Here is a 17,660-nt window from a genome sequence, read left to right on the forward strand (position 1 = left end):
CCATGTCTGCTGCTTGTGCTATTTGCCTTCTGTTTCTTTCAAATTAATTTTTGTCTCTGGTGCTCTGTGCCTCACTGAGCAGAGACTGATCAAACTCAGCTCACTGTGGCACAGCACAAAGTGAGTCTCCTGATAAGGAGACGGTATCTCCCTCACCTTTCCAGTGATCTTTTTTCCCTTCTCTCCTCTGCTAGCTGACCTGAGAACAGAGGTACAGATCGCCCTACAGCAGGACAAGATCCAGTACTTGACAAACTCTGTGCAGCACATCACCCACGAACTGAATGGGGTCCTTGGTGTTCTGAGTTCTCTGAACACCCTTCAGCCCCCGCTCTTCACTTCAACACAGGTGCCTCTGCAGGTTCCCTGTGACAGCATTCCTCTTTCTACGTATTCCACCTTGGCAGGATTGCAGACAGGTGCCTCCTCGAGGCCCACTGCTGGGGTGTCTGTGCCCAACCAGTGGGCCTGGGGCACTGGGCTGAGCTCCAGCCGTTCCTTTGTGGCTGGGCAGTCAGTGGACCGTTTCCTGGCAGAGAAGTGGCACAAGTACTTTCCAGGTAGGTCTCCTGTCCTTACTCCATCTCATTGTTTGCTTACGACTTCTGATTTCAGTCCTGCGTGTTCTAATCAGCTCATCGTGCCAACCTGTACTTCTGTTAAGAGTAGTGTTAATAAGATCAAGAGTGAGAACCTCATTCCAGGTAGTACGATGTATGTCCAACCATGTTATCCTGCCTCTAGAAAAGTTTGGCCTCTGACATACACGGGAGAAAAGTTATTAAAGAACTGAGCAAAAAGGAATCCAGATCTTCCAGAAGCCTCCTGTGGGTTGGAGACAGGGTTCACCATCTCAGTTTCCTTTATAACAACACTGAGATCTTGGCAGATGGCTCCACTTGTAGGGACAGTGTATCCATAACAGGAAAGCAGATGCATTCTGAATATAAAGCCTGTTGATTTTTTTGGTGAGGGGGGACCCGTATTTAATGTTTGTTTCCCAGGTGGGTTCCCATCATCCAGTGGAAGTTCTGGTCCTTCAGACAACAAGCTGGGGTATGTACCTGCAGGGTAAGTGTCTTTTTGGGTGTTCTTTTTTTCATTGTATTGCCTTTATTTGCCTGGAATAATTTTTAGATTAGATGATTTCGTTTCTTACCTACTTGTTCAGTGAAGCAGATTAGATATTAAGAAGATAAATTAGATACCATTGGTTACTCACTGCCGCGTGCCTTGAGACAGCAGCTTTATTTCAGAAGCCAGCATTGTGCAGCTAACACTAATCTCAGGAGCAGAATCCAAGGGTGCCAGCTGTCTCCAGGCAGAACTCCGGCTGGCTCTGCTGTGGCAAGTGACACTGGAGGGGTGACACTGCAGGCTGCCTGCCACCTGAGCCTTTCTGATGCTACACAGGCAGAAGGAAGGACAGCAGCCTGGTGGGATGGGGGGGCTGTTGCTGCTACAGCTCTCCTTCGTGATGTGGCTGTGCAGAACATTTAGAGCTTAGAAGAGGTTGCTTGCTAACCTTAGCTCTTTCATTAGCTATGCTTTTTCTCATCTCTGAGTTTGTTTCTGTCTGAGCCCGTTTCCCACTTCTCCTATCTTTTTCTCTCACAACAGTGAGCAGATGCGCGTGTTCCAGAGCCGTGAGTCAGACAAGATGAGTATTCAAGGAATGATTGAAACCAACAAGAAATGGCTAGAAGACTTCAAGAGTGATTCAAGGGTGTATCCTTTGCCTGGGTCTGGTCTCTAATTGTAGTCCAGCTTCCTGCAGCAGGTAGGAGGAAACAGCAGGAGGTGAATGAATCAGGAGCCACTAAAGGATTGAACAGCAATTTTGAAGCCTTAGCCTCTATTTTAGTGTCCAGTTCTGCAAAAGAATGTTGTTTAGCAGTTGGAGCACGAGTGACCTGGTTTTTCCATCTTTGAGCTGTACTTACCTGAGAGATTCTCCTTCCCTTTTCCCAGTTGTGTTGTGAAACACAACAGTTGGAGACAGTAATGTGAGAATTCTGCCTGCTGTTGTAGGCATGCGGTTGGTGCAGTTGATACAGGCAGCCTGGTGTGAGGGAGCCATGAGCACAGCCCAAGCTGTGTGTGCAGCTGTGACTTGCAAGGTGAGGTGGCCACATGGCTGTGCAGGGAGGCCGTGGGCTCCCTAGTGGAGCTGCCCTGTCTAGCTCAATTTGGAGATGCATAAATGAGTGAAACCTAATGGGAATGTTTCCAGGTTTGTGTTGTAACAGCATTATGCTGGGGCTGTAAGTATCTCCTTTGCAGTGTACACTGATATTAGCAGCAAATCCCTCAGGCCCTCTGATAGCGCACGCTGTCCTGAGCACAGTGCTCCTTTGAATTCCATAATCCCCCTTTAATTCCATTTGACTTGGATGCAGAGGGCTGAAGGCAGCACGTGTGCGTGAGGCTGGTTCCTGCCCCTCAGTACCTGCCCTGTCTCCTGGCTGTGCTCATGCCTGCTAATCTCTTGTGTAAGCCATGCTTTTCCTTAACCCAGCTGTCAGACCTCTTTTCCCAGGCGCAGAGAAGCCCCCTGCCAGCAGCTCCAGCCTACTTCAGCTAGGGCTGGATGAAAACAGACAAATTAAAGTGTACCGTTACTGAAAGGTGGGACTCGATGTTTTCAGCCCTCGACTCTGGGCACAGGACCTGGAGAGATGATAGCTGGGGGCTGTGCAGTCTCTCTAATGGTACGGTGGGTTTTGGTGATACCCAGCCATCTCTGTCTTTGTGCTGTGCCCTTGAAATAAAGTCTCTTTACAAGAGAGTGGAGGGAGCAGGAAGTGAACTTCCCAGGTGGATTCTTCTAATCCTGTAATGTGTCCAAATATACTTTATAGACTGTTTAATCCAGTGGTGAAATATCAGGGCTTCAATAAATCAACAGTTCTCTCATTAGTATTCTAGAAACTGTGAGACATAGCTGTGAATCATGGAGAACTTTGAGTAACTGGTCAAGGGGGAGGACATGAATCTAGCTGAGACTTTGCTAGAGGAAATGTATCAGGAAATGAGCCCACACTGATGCCCAACAAATGCTTAATTACAGATGAGCCAAGTCATCTGGCTTCTGTGGCGAGTGCATGAGCAGGGGAGAACGGGCAGCAAAATGGCTATAGAATTGGGAAACAGCAGATTTTGACTCTGGGAAATGTTCCTCTCTTCTGGTGTGGAAACAATAGGAACAACACCAAGGGTGGTTTTCATGGCAGATATTGTAGGAAAGAGTTCCCTGCGTCCTCCTCTTTCTGCCAGGCTGGCCAGAACTGCACAGCATAACTGTGCTATGGGAGCTCAGCTCATGTATTACAAATGTGCTGATGGCAACACGGAGCAGGGATGGCAGGAGAGCACGGAGCAGTGCCTGCTGGTGCAGGCAGTGCTGGGGAACTCAGCCTAGTGTGACTGCGAGGAGACAAAGCCCCATCTGCATCCTTCCCTGCCCTGGGGAGGGGGATCTGGAGCTCAGCAGCTGGGGCTCTTTCTGCACAGCGGGGCTGCGTGGCAGACCTGAGCGCTGGGGGCTGGCCTTGCAGCTTGGAGCAGGTCTCCCAGAACCTTGAAACAAGGCTGGGAGCAGGGCTGAGGGGTTGGCACACGTTGTGCTCCAGTGTGAGCTCGCACCTCAGCAGGTGGCTGTGGTTGTGGTGCTGTGGATGGGCTGCATTCAGAGCACAGCGACGTCCTGCTGGCATGCAGAGGTAGGAAGGGCTGCTTGAGCCAGAGGGGTGGGAGAAGTCAGGCCGTGCTTTCATACTGCTAAGTGGGGAAAGTGGTATTTGGTTGTTTTATCAGTCATTTCTCCGAGCTGACTTTAAATATTTAATGCTTTAAAAAAACGCTGTACCATTTGCTATTTTGTCTGATGAGAAGTCTGCATTTCAAGGGATCCCATCTGTGAGAAATCAGCTTCAAAGTCGCTCTCTCTGGAGACAGCTGATGCGGGGAGGATGGCGAAGTTGCTGCTCTTCACCCTTCAGTGCTGTTTGTGCTTCTCAGTGTGGCTAATGATGTGCAGCAGAGTAAAGCAAGCTCCCCCTCCTGCTCTGCTTCCTGGCTGTTGTGCACTGGCACAACATTGCAGCGATTTGTGCTGTGAGGGTGGCAGGGGAATGTTTACATGCAAATAGAAATATATTTTTGATGAACATTTTAGAACTCTCAGGAAGAATGTCCGTATTTGCATTTATTTTTATTCTTTCGGGGCTGAACTCCTTAATATTTTGTAAATTCCTCAGCCAGCCTTTGTCCTGGGATCTTCTGCAGTGGGTAGCATCACACTCATGTCCTTGCTGAAGAAATCCCAGCTGGGCTGAGCTGGGAGACCTCGTGTGACCACAGCTGTCTGGGGCAATCCCTTCTCCATAGGAAGGGATGGATGGAAATGCAGATTTCCCGTCTGCTGTCAGATTATGCCAATCCCTGTCTATAAGGATTTTGCTCTTGGTTTCCCAGCTACTGGTGGAACACGTGGCAGAATCTCTGGTTATATTTTGGACTTCTGGCTCCCTGAAGGTGGGGGGAGGCAGTGGATGCTGTACCCAAAGCCGTGCAGCTGAGCTCAGGCTGCATTCTGAGAAGCATATATTGGTAGTGTGGGGGAAGCGCCTGCTTTCTTAGCAATAATACATTTTGAAACATGTTTATTCTTCCTGTTGAAACTTGTGATCGCTGTATCTGGTTTTGTAAGCAAATTAAATCAACACGAGTCTGTTTTGTATGAGGTGACGTTTGCGGCTTTATTTTTCCTTGCTGAGCCATCCAGTTGTAGCCTCAGATAGCCAGCTCGTACTTACCTTTCACATCTTCCCCTCACTTTTCTCCAGGCTGCTTCATGTTTTGTCTTGTCAAGGTCATCTCTGGCAATTTTTAAGACCACTTCAGCTTGCTGTAGCTTTATTACTATTATTCTATTAAGTGTCTGGCCACGGTAGCAAACGCAGGGGCAGATAGAAAGCTGAAAAACAAAACTACAAAAGCAATTCTTCACGGGGCTCTCAGCCAGCAGGACAGCTTTTCATGGGCTTGTATCCTGCCCTTTTCATAAAACTGTCATCCAGACTCATTACAATGGTTGTCTCCCTTCTGAGCTTCGTGTCAAGGCTGTGAGCCGGGCTGTGTGCCTGCAGAGCAAGGCCAGCCCTGCGGGAGGTGCAGGAGGGGTCCGGGTGCTCTCCTGGCTGCTTTGTCTCTGCCCTGGCTCCCTGGGATGCGTCACCCTGCTGGGGAGCGGGGCCTGGCTCTGGGGCTGCTCCTGGATAACGTGGATTGGGTTAGAAGTGGTTAACTTGCAGCTGCTGTTGGAGGTCCTGTGCTGCTGTGTCGCTGGGTAACGTTCTCACCACCAAGGAGGGTTGGATCTGTGCTGTTCTCTGCCCATGGTTTGGTCCTTTCCCCTTCCCACCACCTCCCGGCAGCTGTGGGACTCCACAATCTGCCCTTCCCTCTGCGTGTTGGCTCCTTTGGGACTTTTCATTTCAAGGTGGTCTGGTTAAAAGCTCAGCTTGTCTTGTCTCTGAACACTGGAGTGAAGGCTCCAGTGCTGGGAGGCTGCAGATGTGTAACAGAGACAATGGCAGAAGTGATAGGGAAAGGAGGTTCAGCTCCTGCCCTTGTTTTTCCACCTCTGACTTCAGCACAGCTGGAAATCCCAGGTTCGGATGGATGGGGATGGGAGGACTCTGACAACTGTAATATGATTTGAGCTCCTGGTACAGCAGCAGCAAGACACAAAGACAAATGTGGTCCTGGGATGCACGAGGCACGCAGACACACGGAGGGCTGTGCTGCTGCTGTGCACAGCTGTGCTCTGCATGCAGGGGGTTGGAAGGAAGGAAGGCAGTTGCTGCTGTACGTGCCGGGGAGTGAGGGGAGCTACTGAAGCTGAAGGACAGATGAGGTGCAGGAAGAATCTGCTGGCCATGTAGAAATGGTGGGTGATAGCTAGATGCACGTCCTTAAGAACAAAACACAAACCATCCCCAGACCTTGAGTCTGAGTCGTCCTGCTCAGCCATAGTAAATGCAAAGGTTGTTTTGATGGAGCACTGGAAGGGCTGAACCCAATGCTGAGCCACAGACCTCAGCACGCTGTTGAGCCTAGGTAATAACTGAAGCTCTTCTGAAGCAGCTGCTGGGCAAAGAGCATGGGATGGTACTGAGAAACCCAAATTCACATCTGGACTCCGCATGCCTTTTGGGTGCGGGAGGCAGTGCTGTCATCCTGCTGAGAAGCAGTCCAAAACAGACAGTGGGTCTGGGGTGTGTGAGTGTGCATAGGTCTGCATAGGTACATAAGAAAGAAGAGGATTTGCTTTTCCTGGAATGCTGGTACTGCATACGTCGGAGAAATTCAGTGATTAGAAGAGCAAGAGGACAGTGTGTGATTACGGTGCCAGGATGAACACAAGCTGTAAGCTCATTTAGGAGCTTGGAGTCGGCCTGCTGGAGGAGGGGACGCTTCAGTCACTGCTGCTCAGAGACCACAGTGCATCACTGCCAGAGCTTTGGCTTCCCAGGACGGTGGGAGACCTTTGGAGACTGTAGCCATGCTGGGGACCCTGATGACAGCACTGTTTTTTGTGGTGAGAGCATTTGGACAGGTGAGTTGGAGCTGGCAGCAGGTAGGATTTAATGCTTTCTGTCTTATTTCTAGAAGTGTGGGGGTTGTTATCTTGTCAACTCTAAGCTAGTTTGAGCACGTTTGAATTTCTGTGGCTGTAGCAAAGTAGATTTATCAGCTGCTTTGCAGAGAACTGCAAAGTGCAGGTACCTAGGCTTTCCAGTCTCGTGCACTGGTACTGCAAATGGGGAGCGAATCTTGGAGCTCTTTGGGCTGGGAAGGCAAGAAAACCACCCCCTGCTTGCTGCTGGGGGCACCTGAGCCTACAGCAATACCTTGGAGCTGGGGGAGGGGGATGAGGATTCCATGCTTGTCTGGTGGGACACGTCCTAAAGCCCCTTGAGCAGGAGGGTCACCTGAACTTAACACAGTGCCACATGGCATCAGCTTTATCCACGACATCTGTGTTTGCTTTCACGACTTGCTTAGCTTTAGTTCTTGTCATTTAAGAGCTCAGCAGCACAATCTGCTGCCTCTGTATCTTTCCTTCCTGACCTGCTGCTTGTGTCCCTGTAGTCATCTCTGATGGCAAGCATGATGTCAGGTGGGAGGAGGAGGAGAGGGCAGCAAGCATTCTGGTGGGCTGTGAATCCCATGCTGGCTGTGCACTGTGGGACCAGGACCGTGAGAACAGCCCGTGAGAATTGCCCATCAACGTGGTGCCGGGATGACAAGCTGAGCTTCACCACTGTTAGCAAGGTGTCATCAGTGGTGATGTGCATGCAGGAGCAGCTCTTCTGTTGCTCATCCACTTCTCCCCCGTTCTCTGACCTGCTGCAAATCCTCTCTCCATCCAGCTCGGGACCAGCCTGTTCCAAGAAGAGCCCCTGCCATACCTTGTGTACCAGCCCCTGCCCTGGCAGATCCAGTGTGTGTCGCAGAGCCGCCGCACCAGCAGGGACAGCGATGTGAGTGCTGTGTGCAGTGGGAGAAGGCAGCTGGTAGGGAGGAGAGGGCTTGTTTGCTGGCCCTTGTGCAGCCCTAGGCCTTTCTCGGGCAGTGCAGTGGTAGCACGGGGCACCTCTTGTACCCAGAGTGTGCTGCCAGGCTGCCTCACTGGTCTGTGCTGGCATTGGGCGGCCCTTGATTGGTGTGTATGGAAAGTAGGGTGCCTGGCATGCACAGGGCTGCAGCGAGGGCAGGGATTGGTGCAGAGCTCAAATAAAAAGCAGCAAACATCTGTTAACCAAACAGCCTGCTTGGAACAGAAGGTTTGGGCAAGGGGGAGAGATTTGTTCTTTCCCTTGAAAGAGAGAGAATGGGGTAATTCTGGGAGGCAGGGCATGCTGAAAAATGTAGGATGGTGTTTGTAGCCAAACTCAAGCTGTTATCTTACAGAGATGAAGACGTTCCCTAGCAGACCTGATGTCCCAGGGGCTGCAGCACTGTGATAGGGGCTGGAGCTGAGGAAACCAACCCAGTCAGTCCGGCTCCATGCTGGTTTGAAATGCACCCCTCGTGAGGTTAGGCTGTGCCAGTATTCATCCTTAGGTGTTCCTAGCAAGTCTCTCAGACCAGATTTTTTTGACACACAGCTCTTCTTTCTGCTTCTCCTCGGAGGACTTCTCACAAGTGCAAATTAATTAATCACTGCTCTGTAGGGTTCTTTAAGGGAACAGTAAGTATTTTCAGGTTTCCCAAAGGGAGTGAATAGCAGACAGCTCAGTGGAGCCCTGTCCCATTCAGTGCATCCCCGCTGGCTGGAAAGGACTGCTCCCACTGACTGTGTTTCTGTTCTGTGCCTTTCTAGAGAGGCAGGAGCTCACGTCACAACAGCATCTACTCAATTTCTGGAGATAAAGGTGAGTGTGAAGCTGGGGGGGAGGCAGTGCTGTCCACACAGACAGCAGCATGTGTGTTTGATCCCTGCCTCCCCCTTCCCATGCAGCCTGCCCCACTGGAACACGTGGCTTGGGCTATCCCCCACTTTCCCTCCTCCCTGCTCTTGTAAGACTTCCAGCACTCAGCAAATAGGATTTGTCTGCTTCTATTCTCAGTGCACCCCGTCCAGTAATCGGATGAAGGCAGGTACAGCGATGCTGGGGTGGGTGCTGCTGCTCACCCTGCACACTCCTCAGTTTAACAGCTCTGTCTCACCTGGCCGCTGTGTTGGGGTTTTCATTGCTGTGATCAGATGAAGGTCCCTAGGGCTTCCTGGGCTGGCGGTGGCACTGGTGTTGGTTCAGCAGTGGGCTGTTATTGATGGGCTCTGTCACTGCCGAGCCTCGCCGAGCTCCTCCAGCCGGTGTATTTCTCACAGAGCTGTCAGCAGCCGGCACAGCTGGGGGTTGGGTTCTGGAAACTCACAGCTCTAAGTGCCCCCAGCGGCTCCCCAGCCTCTGGCATTTGATTTTTGCAGCAGGCAGGATTTACAGCTGACGATGTATCTTGTTAAGCAGGGCAGGAGGGAGCCGATTCCCAACGTGGACTTTTTTATGTATCTTTTTACTTCGCAATTTCTTTTAGGATGTGAATAAAAATGGGTTCAGGTGACATTGGTGAGTTTATACAGCAGCATCTGGCATCAGGATTTCTGATCGCTGCTCGGGGGGTGCTTAGCGGTGACACAGTCGGTTAAAAGAGCACTGCTGAGTGGCTTTGATTCAGTTCCTGTTGAATTTCACAATACTTCCCTAATGCCACATTAAGCGTGGAGTGGGGAGGGCTCCCATTTATCAGCATGAGAGCTTTATTGCTGTACAGCGCCGGGCTTTTTTTTCTAATCTTATTTGTGTGTGTGAAAGTAAGTGAGTATCATACGTGGTGATTAAACGTGGGGAAGCTGAGGTCTTTGGGGAGTAAAGCTGTGTAAATAGAGGGCTTAGAGCTGCCGGGGAGGCTGGGCTTTTCTCTGCCTCCTGCTTCCCTGCTCTTCTGTTCCTGCGTGTGCTGGTGGGCTCACAGCTTCCTGATGTCCCTGTGCTCACGGAGCTCTTTGGTTCTCACCATAGGCAACGTGACCCCCGATGCCAGCAGTGAGGGCAAATTCTTCAGTGATCCCTCTGAGAAGGCAGCTCTCACCATCCAGACCCACTTCAGGAGATACCAGCAGCAGAAGCAGGGGAAGAAGTAGCTGCCTTGGCCGTCGTGCCCTGCACCGCCCCTCCTTTTGTGTTTTGTGTTCCCCAGCGAGATTTGTGGCCGTGGTGACCCTGTTGCCTAGCTCTTGGTGTGTGTAGATTGTCTGCTGGTCGCTGAGATCTTTTTCCTGGTGGCTCCTTCCCCGGACAGCGTTGCCTTGAAGACCGAGGTGCAACCACAGGGCTCCTGGTGGGAGTCTGACATCCATGTGGCAGAGCTGGCATTTGCCAGCCTTGGTGGAAGCACAGTGCTGGGAGCTGCAAGCCTAGGATGGGGGGAACAGGGCACAGACAGCTAAGAGCAATTTGCAGCAGTTAAGCATCCAGGTGGGGTTCTTTCTCATCAGCTTCAGCCCTCCTCCGTGCCTCTGTTTTGGGCTGGAGCTGAGGCAGGGCAGTCGCCTCTCCTTCCCTTGCTCTTGGACCTGAGCAGGGATGTCCCTCAGGCTGTGTGCTTCAGGCAGTGAGGGAGCAGGAGGTGTGCTGCATGCTGTGACCTGGTTTCTTCTTTTCTTGGGGAATGCGGGGGTCCTGGAATATTGGAGTGGGGCTGGGGATGAGACTGTGTTGGGGCTACTCCTTTCCCAGGCAGCCCCCTACCACCCCAAGCTTTGGCTTAGCTGCCTGTTGTCAGCCTGTTGTCTTGCCCTCTCTCTTGTTTCAGAGTTTTGCAGACCACAACACCTGTTCCACATCTGGCAGGGACAGGACCTGAGGTTCTCTTGATTTATAGCATCCATTTTTGAGTGCTGGCTTTAGGATGTTGCAGAATTGTTGAGAAAGAGGAGAAAATGGAAGCAGAGGTGGGAGGTGCCAGACTGGGAAACCAGGAAAGGTTTGAGAAGCAGGTGAGGAGAGCAGGAGCTATGGCACAAATGGAAGGGCCAGGAAATAGAGGAGATGCTGACTGTGAGCGGTGATGCTCTGATGACTGGAACGTGTTCTCACCACCTCTTTGCTGGCTCTGATGCTGGATTTTCTGTGCAGAGCTGCTGATGTTGTGTCCTTCACCTCCTGCCTCGTTGTGCTGTGCAAGGCAGTGAGCTCTGGGGCGTCCCGGGGAGGGTCTGCAGCCGTGGCAAAGTGGAGCGGGGTCACAGGGAGTGGAAGGGGTGGCATGCTTGCCAAGCGCCAGGAATTTGGCCTCTGTTAATGAATGCAAAGCCACAGTCTGGAACTGGTGGGGAAGGTGAGGTGGAGAATTCTTGCTAAGATGTAGAAGGAAATCTGTGCTAGCCGATTATAATAAAGACTTCGTAATCTGTTGTTCTTTTTATCTCGCTAATCCACTTACTCTCACAGCTGAGAACACACTTGCCATTTCTTGCCTCTTCTATTTCAAGTCCGGGATTGACGTTTCAGAGCTGCTGCACGGCTGCCTTGCTGTGACACAGCTCTGGGATGGGCTTTTGGCTCCATGCAAACTCTGCACGGGGTGTGATGTCTAAAATGGGCTTGAGCTGTTTTTGCACTCTTAGAAACATGCTAGGAAAAGGCTGATTTGCTTTTCCACGCTTTCGCTGATTTTGGGGAGATTCAGAGAGAGCAGGAGTGGTTTCATTTTATGAATGCTGCAAGGCAGACCCGATATGGGGGTGGGCTGATGAGGGCAGAGCTGCAGCCTCTGTGTCGTGCGTCCATGGGAACGGCTGTGCCTGGTCACTGTGACTCTCAGCCTCACTGGCTCCTTCACATTGTCCCTTCTTGTCTCCTTACCCTATAGCAAGCCACATACACTATTTCAGGACTTAAGAAGCCCTGTTGGAGCTGCATAATGTGACCTTCAGCATTAAGTTGCCATGAAATCAGTGTCCTCCTTGCATGCAAGTTGGAAAACTTGTATATTGTCTCCAGCCACCTGTTAAAACTGAGGGAGAAAAGTTGTGCAAAAGTAAATGCCATTCACAACAGCTCTGGGGATTTGTGCTTTAAGGAGGGGTGTTCCTGTCTGCCCCCAGTGCTCCTTGGCACAGGGCAGCTCTGACAGTCACCAAAACTGATGAAAATAGAAGAAATTGTCATTGCAGCTCATTTTCTGGGTCTCCCCTCCATAAAACCCGCTGCTGCCAAGGCAGCTTCCAGCTTCACTGGGTTTAAAGCGTTGTAGGACTCCAACAAGCAGATGGCAAAGGGGGATGTGCTGAGCAGCAGCAGCTAGCAGTGGTAATAAGGGGTGAATGAGAGCCCAATGCCAACAGCATTGGCATCAACTGTCCCCGCTGCTGCCCTCCCCATCCTGGCCCACGCTCAGCCACCGCAGAACACCCAGCTATAAACATAACCTTTATTGCACACAGCGCTGGTTTTTTTTTCATAGAAAAAGGTATTAACACATAAGCATTTGCAAATTGAAGCAACTCCTGTTGTTTTCAGAACAGTAAAATAGCATGCAATGTCTTTGAGACGTTCCTTTGTCAAAACCACTGACGAGATCAGGGGGGGAAAACAAAACAAAAAAAAGTCGCCGAGTCTTTCCTTGTGCCCCTCTCAAAATGATGTGAAATATATATATGTTTACATATATATTATATTTTTTTTTCTTTTAATCTGTAACATCAAATTCTTTGTGCCCTGTTTTTGTTCGTTTGTTTGTTTTCCATCTGGAGAAGAAGAAAATAGTTTCATTTATACAAAAGAGTTCCGTATGTACAGGTCCGTGACTTAAATAGAAATAGGGGCGGGCAGGGGCTGAGTCCACGGTGCCTACACCAGCGTGTAGGACTTGGAGTAGGCTCCGGCCCCCTGCTTCTGCGCCCTGCCTGCGCCCGACGTGCTCATCTCCAGCAGCGAGTCCCGCGAGCCCCCCACCTTGGAGTGCGTGGTGGTGGTGGTGGTGGTGTTGGCGGGGGGCTCGGCAGGGGCAGCGGGCGCTGGGGCGGGTGCTGGCGCGGTGCTGGCCGCGGTGGGCACGGGTAGAGTCCTTTGAGGTAAGGTGGTGGAGGAGGAAGAGGAGGAGGAGGGAGGAGGAAGGCCTGGGGGTTTGGCGGCGGGGTCCAGCGTCAGGTGCCGGGCAGGGGGGTGGTAACCACGGGCCAGGCTGCGGATGGAGGCTTCGCGGGGAGGCACCACAGGGCACGGCTCGTGGGAGTCTGGCTTGCGGAAGAAGGCGTCCGACTTGACGTAGAGCGGGAGGTTGCAGTAATCGCCTGAGAGAGGGGAGAGGGGGGTGTGAGGATGGGGAGCATCGCGCCCTGGGGATGGAGCTGAGTGCCGCTGCCCGGATTGCACTGTGCTACCACACGGGGGTTTGCTGTGATGGATTTCTGCTTTGTATCTATGGTGTGTATTGTGTGCTGTGCCTGCTGCATTTCAGAGAATGGTTTGAGTTGGAAGGGAGCTCAGAGCGCCTGGTGCCGCTCCCTGCAGTGCACAGGGACACCACAGCTCCAGCAGTGCTCACAGCCCCAACGGCCTGACCTTGGCTGTCTGCAGGGACGGGGCACCACCGCCTCTCTGGGCAACCTGTGCCAGTGCCTCACCGCCCTCAGTGCCAAACCTTCTGCCTCATCTCCACTCTCAATCTCCCCTTTTCAACTGAAACCATTTTCCCTTCTCCTCCATTTTTGGCATCACGCAAAGAGATGGAGAAGGAGCAGGATAGCAGCATCCCTCATGGTCTGAGTGTCTGATTTCCAAGCACCATGGCTCCCTCTTTTCCTACATCTCTGATCATTGGAACATCTGTCTACAGATGTGCAACATCTGCAAGAGAGGGCCCCATTGAGATCAGGTGTACAACAGATGGAAAAAGCTGGCCACATCTGTAGCAGCAGACTCCCCCCACGGGAACAGATGCACATCTGCAAGAGCTGGGCCATGGGGAACAGGTGCAATGCATGCGGCAACATCTGGAAGCATCTGCAAAGGTGTGCAGTTAGGAGCAGGGTGAAACATCTGGCCACATCTGGAACGGGGTGTGGGCACATCTAGAACAGATGTGGCCAGCTGTTCCTCCCTCTTGCACATCTGGAAAGAGGTGTGCAAGAGTGGGGTAAAGCAGCTGGCCACATCTGGAACATGTGTGTAAAGCAGCTGGAAGCATCTGGCAACAGCTGGAACAGCTGGCCTCTGTTCATTGGATCTATTAGAACCTGACCCAATCTCACAGGTTCTGCCAGATTCTGATAATCCATGATAGGGTATGAAAAATTCCTTTTAAAACATACTGTTATTTGGAAGACTCTGGAACAATAGTTGGGCTATTAGATTTCATGAGGTTCTTTCAGATTCTGTCAGACTCTAATGCATTTTTTCACAACCTGACAAGTCGTTTAAAGCCTACTACAATCTGTCAGAATCTCTTGAAATCTAATAGAATCGGTCAGCATCTATTTTATTGTCAGGCTCTTGAATCTATTGGTATAGTTTTTAATAGTTTTCCAGGATTGATTAAAATACTGCACGTTCTGGGAAATCCTGACATCACGTTAGATTCTGTCTTAATCTCTAAACATTGTGTCAGAACCTCTTACAACCTCCTGGCATGCATCAGCCTCTGACAGATCGTATCAACATCTATTAGGTTCTGACACAGCCCAACAGCTTCTGACACGTGTGTATTATGATATGTGTACCATTTGTGTTTTAATGCAAACAAGCATGCAAAAAGCATGATACTGAAATGCGGCCACTGGGCAGAGGGGCAAAGGGAGCATGAAAAGACTTCTCCTCCGCCCTCCCTTTGCAGGAAGCACCTTGCCCTGCCTCTACGTCCTTATTTGACTCAACTTACTCTTGCTGGCACGGTGTGGGATGGGCACGGCCACGCTCTTGCCGCGCTCGCTGTCTTGGGGCTTGGGTGGGGATGCGGTGAAGCGGCAGATGCCGGGCTCTGAGGGGGTGCTCATGGAGGTCATGCTGTCGGCATTGTCTGTGGTGCCCGTGGTCATCTGATCCGAGGAGCTGTCGGAGATGAAGCACTCGGTGATCTCGAACTTGGCGTGCTGCAGCTGCTCCTCCAGCTTGGCGTGCTCGTAGGCGCGCGCCAGCTCCTCGTAGGTGGACGAGGCGCTCTCGGTTGACACCATGCTGTTCCGGCCCTTGTCTGCAGAGGGAGAGGGCATCAGGTCCTCACCCATCCCTATCCCGCGACTGGGAATGCCATCCTCACCTTCCCCTTGTGGGACTGCCCGCCCGTCCCCAGCAGCGGGGCACAGGAGCCACCAAGGACCCCAAGCAGCCAGGCTGTCCCCCAATCCTTCCGCCACCCAGCACTCATCCTCTTGGGTTGAGCCCGTGAGCACTGTCCCCATCACATACCGGTGTCCTGCGAGAGGCTGGCGCTGTAGCTGTCGCTCTCAGTGACGGTGATGCCATGCTGGGAGCCCACGGTCCGCCAGTCCGAGGTCAGGGTGCGCGCCGGGGTGGACGCCTGGCACTTGGTGAGGGTCCATTGGCTTGAGTAGCGGTTGCGAGTGCTGTGAGCAGACTTTACACTCTTCCTTGACACGGGGTCTATGGCACAGTGATGACAACGTCATGCGGGCTCAGTCCCAGAGCCAACCACCTCCTTACCCACTGGGGGAGATGCCCCGTGGCCCACTCGCCCACAGCACACCCAGCCCAGCACTCACTGGTGCCGGGGCGAATGTCCGACATATCGATGAGCGGCCCCGTGTTCTGGATCAGAGCAGGGTGATGCAATGAGACGCCTGTGCAGAAGCTCTGGGGATTCACGGCTTGGCTGAACTCAGTGTCTGTCACCGGGATCGTGGCTTTGTCGTCTCCTGTGAGGAGCAGCTGCAGCTCAGATCTCTTTCCATAGCAAGGCCTGCTAGTCTGTGCTCAGCTCACCCACCACATCCCCTGACACCTCCTGCCCCTCTGTGCACCAGAGCATCCCTGGGGTGGGGATAGGGTGGGACAGGAAACCCCCTAAACCAGAGCACCCCTATGCCTCAGGAGGAAGGAGTCTACCCAGGGACACTGTGCCACCCCTGCGGTCCCCACACTGTGCTTACCCAGCTGCTTGATGCCCTCCTTGTCCTCGATGAGGAGCTGCACGCGGGGGATGTCGATGTGCAGGCGGGGGCCCTGCGGGGGCCCCTTCACCGGCGTGTCAAAGCTGCGGTTATTCTTGCTGTGAGGTAAGAGGGGACGCACACCCGGCGATTACTGGGGAGAGCCCCCGCGGCTCGAGCCTGGCACAGGTTGGGACTCCCCATGCACCAGCCATGGGCTCAGCACCCCCCCAGCCCCCCTGTCCCTGTGCCAGGAGCTCATCCCGGGACCCACCTTATCAGCATCTCTGCCAAGCTCTTGGCATCTGTGTTAAAAGAGGGGGAAAGAGGATGGGAGCTTTATGAGCCTTCAGGCATCACCGTGGTACATCATGCAGAGGTAAGGGACCCCATCCCACACACAGTACCCAGCCCCTCTCACCTCGCAGCCGCTTCAGCCGCTTCTCCTTCCTCTTCTTGCGGATGATGAAGAGTAGGGCCACTCCCAGCGTGGCCAGGATGATGGGGCAGGCGATGGTGAACAGCTTCTTCACATCGTCCCCTTCCCCTTGCGCAGACTTGATGGGTGGGATGGTGCCTGCAGACAAGGCGTGTGCTCAGCACTCCAACCCTCCATGGGACAGCACAGCCCCCCATTCCCCACTCACTGCCATCGTAGTCCAACGTGGCGAACTGTGTGCTCTCATTGCCACAGCCCGCGCTGTTGCAGGCCTTCATGCGCAGCTCATACCAGGTGGCCTCACGCAGCTCGGTCAGGAAGACCTCCCCGGAGCTGTTGGTGCGCAGGCTCTGCCAGCCCCAGTTGCCCTTGGGGCGGTACTCCAGGACGATGGCGGTGATGGGGCAGCCCCCGCTGCTCCAGCCCTGCAGGTTGAGCCTGGCATGCGTGGAGTTGATGTGGGTGAAGAGGTGCTGGTCCTTGCTGAAGGAGGGCTCTGTGGGATGGGAGCCATCAGCGTCACAGCGCGGAGCTGAGGACGGGGAGTCCCCATTCCAATGCGCCCCATCCCTGAGTTTTTAAACCAAGGAGCTATGTGGGAAGCAAGGGTGCAGCAGGTGAACCCAGAGATGCACGCACACAGGGAGCCCCCGAGCCAAAGCACCTGCATCTCTTTGGGCTGCGCACAGTGGCGTACGATGGCAGAGGTTCCAGGGCAGAAATAACTCAGCTGCAGTGGCGGTGACTGCAGCAGTGCTGGGTTTGTTTGCCACCAGCCCAGCAGCAGTCAATCCAGCCCTCCTGCCCTGCTCACCTCTGCCGTGGGTCTTGGCCTCGATGATCTCACTGATGCGCCCGGCCCCCACGCTGTTCTTGGCCGCCAGCTTCACTTTGTACCAGGTGCCGCACTTGAGGCTCTCCAGCTTGAAGGAGCGCTCGGAAGAGCTGATGAAGACATCCTTCCACTCCTCGCTGTTGTCCACCGAGTACTGCAGCACAAAGCCTGCGGGTTGAAGGAGGAGGGGGCTGCAGGCACAGCCAGCACAGAGCCCCCCGGCAGTGCCATCCCCATCGCAGCACGGCCCGGCTGCAGGCAGCCCTCAGCCCGTGCTGAGCAGCTCCGTGCTCTGCGCCCGCCTCCACCTCCAATTACTGTGGTTGTGCACAGGAGAGCGGGGAGCGCGGAACGTGATTGATTGGTGTGAGGCTATAAAGGGAAAGCCAGAATTAACTAGCTCCCTTGGGAAGCCGCTCGGAAGTTGCTTCTGTCATTGAACGCCGCCTCCTTTCCCATGATTAAGAGTATTAGGAAGCGCACCGTGTCCTGGATGAGCAAACCTGTTACGCTGCCAGCAGCCAGATGTCAGAGAAGGGCACTCTGGGTTTCCCCATGGAGGGGCACAGCGGTCGGGACACGGTGCTGCGATGCCCGGCGCAGCACGGAGCTGCTCACCCAATGCTGAGCGTGTGCCCCAAACTGGCACGGGAGTTCATGGAGCCCATCACCATGGGGCTGCCCGCACCCACTGCTGCTCTGCC

General features: G+C 53.2%; 2 protein-coding genes across 9 annotated transcripts in view; one reads left to right on the forward strand and one right to left on the reverse strand.

The window, feature by feature from the left end:
* Positions 1–4,744, forward strand: part of CEP164 (centrosomal protein 164) — a 37,655-nt gene extending 32,911 nt beyond the window's left edge. For 7 of the 8 annotated variants that reach the window (XM_085209080.1, XM_085209073.1, XM_085209076.1 and 4 more), the window contains 4 exons: positions 195–560; positions 1,005–1,071; positions 1,621–1,728; positions 2,526–4,744. In XM_085209080.1, coding sequence (XP_085065206.1) covers positions 195–560; positions 1,005–1,071; positions 1,621–1,728; positions 2,526–2,625 — 641 coding nt within the window. In that variant the 3' untranslated portion in view covers positions 2,626–4,744. The remainder of the gene's footprint in view (positions 1–194; positions 561–1,004; positions 1,072–1,620; positions 1,729–2,525) is intronic. The other variant, XM_085209075.1, reaches the window with a different exon arrangement.
* Positions 4,745–11,992: 7,248 nt separating this feature from the next.
* Positions 11,993–17,660, reverse strand: part of DSCAML1 (DS cell adhesion molecule like 1) — a 79,454-nt gene continuing 73,786 nt past the window's right edge. Inside the window, 9 exon segments of the mRNA XM_010723738.4 lie at positions 11,993–12,868; positions 14,455–14,766; positions 14,982–15,176; positions 15,296–15,448; positions 15,683–15,801; positions 15,957–15,987; positions 16,104–16,259; positions 16,330–16,617; positions 16,936–17,124. Coding sequence (XP_010722040.2) covers positions 12,426–12,868; positions 14,455–14,766; positions 14,982–15,176; positions 15,296–15,448; positions 15,683–15,801; positions 15,957–15,987; positions 16,104–16,259; positions 16,330–16,617; positions 16,936–17,124 — 1,886 coding nt within the window. The 3' untranslated portion in view covers positions 11,993–12,425.

This window comes from Meleagris gallopavo, chromosome 26, assembly GCF_905368555.1.
Source record: "Meleagris gallopavo chromosome 26, MGAL_WU_HG_1.1, whole genome shotgun sequence".
Classification (NCBI taxonomy): Eukaryota; Metazoa; Chordata; class Aves; order Galliformes; family Phasianidae; genus Meleagris; species Meleagris gallopavo.